The 5,823-nt window shown below is 40.0% G+C and overlaps 1 protein-coding gene across 1 annotated transcript; it reads left to right on the top strand.

Moving 5' to 3' along the window:
• The first annotated feature begins 797 nt into the window (after positions 1-797).
• LOC132612956 (uncharacterized) lies at positions 798-3,287 on the top strand. The gene is made up of 3 exons (XM_060327024.1): positions 798-1,361; positions 1,803-1,970; positions 3,255-3,287. The coding sequence occupies exons 1-3, from the start codon at positions 798-800 to the stop codon at positions 3,285-3,287; spliced, it is 765 nt and encodes a 254-aa protein (XP_060183007.1).
• The last annotated feature ends 2,536 nt before the right edge of the window (positions 3,288-5,823 follow it).

The following is a 5,823-nucleotide window of genomic DNA, read 5'->3' as shown; positions in this document are numbered from 1 at the left end:
ATGCATGTTAGCACAAAACGACGAAACATCTAAGAAGGAAAGATCCATCTATTACATCAGTAAAAAGTTCACACCATGCAAATCCAGATACTCCTTGGTGGAAAAGACGTGTTGCGCCCTAACCTGGGTATCTCAGAAACTGAGACATTATATGGATGCTTACACGACTCATCTGATTTCAAGAATGGACCCACTGAAGTACATTTTTCGCCAGCCCATGCCCATAAGGAAACTGGCCAAATGGCAAATGCTTTTGAGTGAGTTCGACATCCAGTACATTGCACAAAATCAGTCAAAGTGAAGGCATTGGCAGACTTATTAGCAGGAAGCCCGGTAGACGATAATCCCGTAACTTTATGGACTTACTTCCCAGAAGAAGAAGTAATGACAATTGAAGGTGAAGAAAGTGAGGACGAATCAGGATGGAAAGTGTATTTTGATGGAGTGGTCAATTTTAAGGGATCAGGAATCGGAGCCGTTGGGTTTCAGACTCGGGCCAATATTATCCAGTAGCAGCCAAATTAAGCTTTAATTGCACCAACAACATGGCTAAATATGAAGCCTGCGTCTTGGGTCTACGCTTAGCCCTCGACATGAATGTGAAAGATCTTCAGGTAATTGGCGACTCAGATTTGCTAATCCACTAAGTTCAAGGAGAGTGCGCCACCAAAAACGAAAAAATCAAATCATATGTCGGACCTGTGCAAAGATTGGCAGACCGTTTCCAAGAAGTCAAGTTCAAACATATACTAAGAACTCAAAATGAATTCGCCGACGCACTGGCAAAGATAGCATCCATGATCCAACATCCAGACAGTAGATACATTGATCTTGTCAAGATCGAAATTAAAGATCAGCCAGCCCATTGTGCTTTTGTAGAAGCTGAGACTGATGGAAAACCTTGGTATATGGACATTAAGATGCTCTTGGAAAAAGGAGAATATCCCGAAGGAATCACTTTAAATCAGAAAAGGACTATCAGAAAATTGGCAAATGGTTTCTTCCTCAGCAAGAATGTTCTGTGCAAAAGAACTCCAGATTTGAGATTGCTTCGGTGTGTTGACTCTTTCGAAGCTACAAGACTGATCGAAGAGGTGTATGCTGGAACCTGCAGGCCCCACATGAATGGGTTTGTGCAAGCAAAGAAAATTTTGAGAACAGGCTATTATTGGATGACCATAGAAAATGACTGCAGCAAATTTGACCAGAAGTGCCATAGGCGTCAGATTCATGAGGACTTGATAAAAGTTCCCCCAACAGAACTAAATACTAGGACATCGTCTTGTCCATTTACCGCTTTGGGGATGGATGTCATAGGACCAATTGAGCCAGCCACGTCAAACAAATATCACTTAATCTTGGTTGCCATAGATTATTTTCCCAAGTGGGTGGAAGCAGCATCTTATTCATCAGAGACAAAGAAAGTGGTCACAGACTTTGTACGCACCAACATCATATGCCGATTTGGCATCCCAGAATCAATCATAACAGACAATGAGGCTAACCTAAATAGCCATTTAATGAGAGACATGTGTGTGCAGTTCCGGATCACCCATCGAAATTCAACTGCATATCGACCGCAAATGAATGGGGCTGTAGAAGCCGCCAACACAAACATCAAGAAAATCCTCCGAAAGATGATTGATAACTACAAATATTGGCATCAACAATTTCCTTAAGCATTGCTGGGATATCGTACTACGGCCAGAAATTCGATTGGAGCCACTCCGTACCTGTTGGTATATGGCACCGAAGCAGTGATACCAACCGAAGTAGAAATTCCTTCGCTTCGGATAATACAGGAAGCTGAGTTGGATGATGCGGAATGGATCCGTAAAAGGTATGAGCAGCTGGCTCTAATAGATGAAAAGAGGATGATCGCTGTTTGCCATGGTCAGTTGTACCAGCATAGAATGGCGCGTGCTTTTAACAAGCGTGTGAGAACTAGAGTGTTTCAAATTAGGCAATTGGTACTCAAACGAATATTCCATAATCAAGAAGAATACAAAGGGAAGTTCGCACTAAACTGGCAAGGGCCTTATATGGTATGGAATGTGTTGTTAGGAGGAGCCGTGGTCCTTGCTGAAATGGATGGTCAGGAGTGGTCAAAAGCGATAAATTCAGATGCCATCAAAAGATACTACATGTGAAGAAGAAGATTGACGGCAAGGATTCAGAGTTTCCATAGTTTAGTTGTTCTTTAATAGAACTCCCTCTATGTGTAATTTTACATTTCTTTTAGAAAACCAAATCCAAATCAAAAATTATGTACGAACTACGGAAGGACCTGATTCCCTATACTTATAAGGGGATACGTAGTCGCTTTTCCAAGCTCGGTCGCTTTAACATAAAAATTCAAATTATGTATATTGAACTACGTCACGACCTGATTCCCACCTGGGATACGTAGGCGCTCATTTGAGTTCGGTCCTTCCTAAAGAAATCTCTAATATGCTTACCTCGAACAATGTTGCGACCTGATTCTCAAAACGGGATACATAGGCGCTCTCTCGAGCTCGGTCATTTCAAACAAAATTTCCAATAAACCTTAGGAAACTTCATAAATAATTCAGCAAGTGAGCGAAAAATGGTCCCACAAGGAAACAGGGGCAGAATTCTTTAGAAGGATCTCAAAAATTCCTCAAGCACGGTGAAATCAAGAAGTAACAAGTACACACTTACATTGGGGCAAAAATTTTTTGAGAGGATCTCAAAAATTCCTTCGACATAGTGAGAATTGAGTAGATGCAAAGGCGTATATAAACTGGGGAAAAATTTTCGAAAAGGATTCGAAAATTTTCACCAGTCAAACTCAAGAAGAAGAAGAGACGGGAGACCTTGCTTAAGTAATTAATGTCATGACACTAAAAGGGCGTATATAAAATATTACTTTTCAAAACATGTATGCGTATATCTTCAAAAGAAAATCATCGCATAAAACTTTCCTAATGGAAGAACAAAAGATTTTAAAGAAAATGAGCAACCTTTCCTTCGAGATACAAGAGGAAGAAGTCCATACGCATGGGAGGCGATCGTCGATATAGGAAACTGACAAATCTTTCTGTGAATGCAGGAACAAACAAGCATAGATGTTTTACAATAACACGTTTGCTAGAATGTTCAAAACAGGGTAACAGTGGCAAGCAAAGCAAAGAAAATCTTCAAGGATAGCAACACAAAGGGCGCGCAAAAGGGTAACGAAATCCGTCCTAAGTGAAGTTTTCATTACACTGACAAGTTTGTCCATTTTGCAGAGCATAGTAATTTTGCAAGAGAAAAGCTTTTAAAAGACTACTGGGACATATAATCACGGTATCACAAGCCGAGTTTCCACTGAAAAACAGTTCCTGTATCAAGGTATTGAGACCCCGACCTCGACGTCGCATGGCTTGCCTTGATACATTTGCTGAGTAGACGTCCAAAATTCAAATAAAAAAGAAAAAAAAAATCAAAATCAAAATGACGCGTCGATAACGGGATTGAATGCCGTTACTCACAATCGTGTCTAGTCCTTTTGGAAGATGTAAATCCTGTCGACAGGCGCGTATTCTTCCCCGAAGACAAAAAAGGAAGGTGTAAGTCTTGCCACTGAGGTAAGCTTCATTCCTCAAAATGACGATATGGATTAGGGGACTACATGTCGAAGGGACTGAGTCGCCGTCCATATATATAGCCAAAAATAGGTAGCGTAATTCCGATCTTGATGTCCGCAATTGTTTAAATACGAATGTGATTCCTACGTCAAGATTTTCAGTCGCTATTGTAGTCTATTTCAGGTTAACGAAATCATGATTCAAAGACAGTGGTAGTTATGAGAAAAGGCTCCGCCTTTGAATGTGCCGTAGTTAACTTGAAAATTCTGATTAAATGTTGTAATTCTGGACACGGGGGTTAGAGGTCATCATGAAAGGAATATGATCCCGCGCTTGATAAGCAGTCTACATTTAGGTATTTTTGACTATAGGTGATGTTAGACCAACTGGTATACCGCGATCACCGTATGCGGATAACAGGATAGGCAACACCAGATTTGGACAGTCATTGCGATATGTAATCATGATGTGACGCCAAATTTTTTTGCGTAGTGGATGTCGTAAGAAACAAAAATGGCCCCACACGAGAAAACATGGGTTTCATAATTGACATATCGAGTTACAAAAATGACAACCGGACTGGGGTGTGTAGGTTCGCAGAAATGCGGTATAGCCCGACCCAGATCCTAACAGAAGTTATCATTTGAACGATGGAAACATCTGACAACGACGAAAAATATCGGTCGAAATATCGTGATTATTATCCAAAGTAGATTGCTTTCGAAAATGTACACAAAATCACACACTTACAAGAGAAAGGAAGAAGACAGATAAACATATAAAAGGACGAATGTTGTGGTACGAAGTGATGAAAATGACAACAAAATGGAGAAATGCCACACAGCTATGACTATACTAAAATTCAAAATTTTAAAAGACTAACACGCAGGGCTCAGCGTTTGGAGACGGGCTAGAAGCTACCAAAGGTGGAATCAAGAGCCAGATCCAAAACATACGGAGCATATGTGGAACTCTTTCTTGGGCAACCGGTCAAAAACCGTGTACGAAAGTCAAGCTTTCTACACCAGGGGTTGAAGATCGCTCCAAACATCAACACTAATAATCCTTTTTAAAGAAAAATCGCCTCCGACTCGGATCTCCAGCCGGAAACAGCCAAGGAGACTCCCACATGAAGGGATATTCCTTTTCGTGCTATCGCATCGAACTACAATTGGCCTGATTCCCAAAGCCAGGGATATGTAGGCTACTCAAGTTTCGAGGCTCGACCATATTCCTATAGTTATCTTAGGACATAGAAACTCCTATTTTATATAGTCCTCATAGAGCCAGAACTACAAACAGCATGAATTCTCACGTAGCCTGAGATATGTAGGAAGCCCAGAAACCGGGGTCCGGCTATACTTTTGAAATTTTATGCAAAAGAAAGCTGTAATATCTTTTATTCGGTGAAAATTAGGTTCGTCAAATTCGCAGCTCAAGGATGGCCAGGCCATCCTTGAGCTTCAAAGGGGCAATTGTTGACACCCAATTTTTACAGCGTAAGACGTATAGTTTAAATTTTCATATTTCCCTAGTCCAACACGGAGTAAGGTTGCCTTTTACAAAAAGAAAAATAATAAAATAAAAATCCTAAAAATTTCAAAAAATTGACGTTTTATTATTATTTGCATAAAATTAACAATTACAAGAAATTACGAGCTATCTGTTTTTACGAATTTCATTTTAAAATATACATTTCGTTCCGTCCAGCTCGGGAAAATTATTAATTTAAAACAACGTATCAACTACGGCACTTTTGACCGCGTTTTTCGCATTTTTAAATATTGATCGGAATCATGTCAGTATTGGGCTCATTTTGAAGCTCGTATTTTTAAATGACGCGTTATGAACTTTTATTTTTATTTTTACGAACTTATGCATTAAGTTTTATACAAATACATCATTTTATAAAATTGTACATGTTTATTTAAGTTGTGTGCAAGGGACCTTTAAATATTGTTTTAAAACTCAAGGGTGGGGGGGGGAGGGGGGGAGGGGGGGTTAAAACTTGCAAAATATTTTTAAGGGGGGGGGGGTATATATTACGTAGAGGACCAAAGTTTCAATTGAGCAACTTTGGTCCCCTTCTATTCTCGTCTGTGTATCTCTCTGTCTCTAAGCTCTAATGGTGATTTCTAGGGTTCTGGTTTCGCGATCTTTGTCATGGCCATTTCATGGCTGATTTCGTGGAAATTCTTGAGGGTTTTACTCCTCTTATCTTCCTAGCCCT

The sequence above is a fragment of the Lycium barbarum genome, chromosome 10 (genome assembly GCF_019175385.1).
Source record: "Lycium barbarum isolate Lr01 chromosome 10, ASM1917538v2, whole genome shotgun sequence".
Classification (NCBI taxonomy): Eukaryota; Viridiplantae; Streptophyta; class Magnoliopsida; order Solanales; family Solanaceae; genus Lycium; species Lycium barbarum.
The sequence above is the reverse complement of the archived record's forward strand: the minus strand, read 5'-3'. Positions and strand labels throughout refer to the sequence as shown.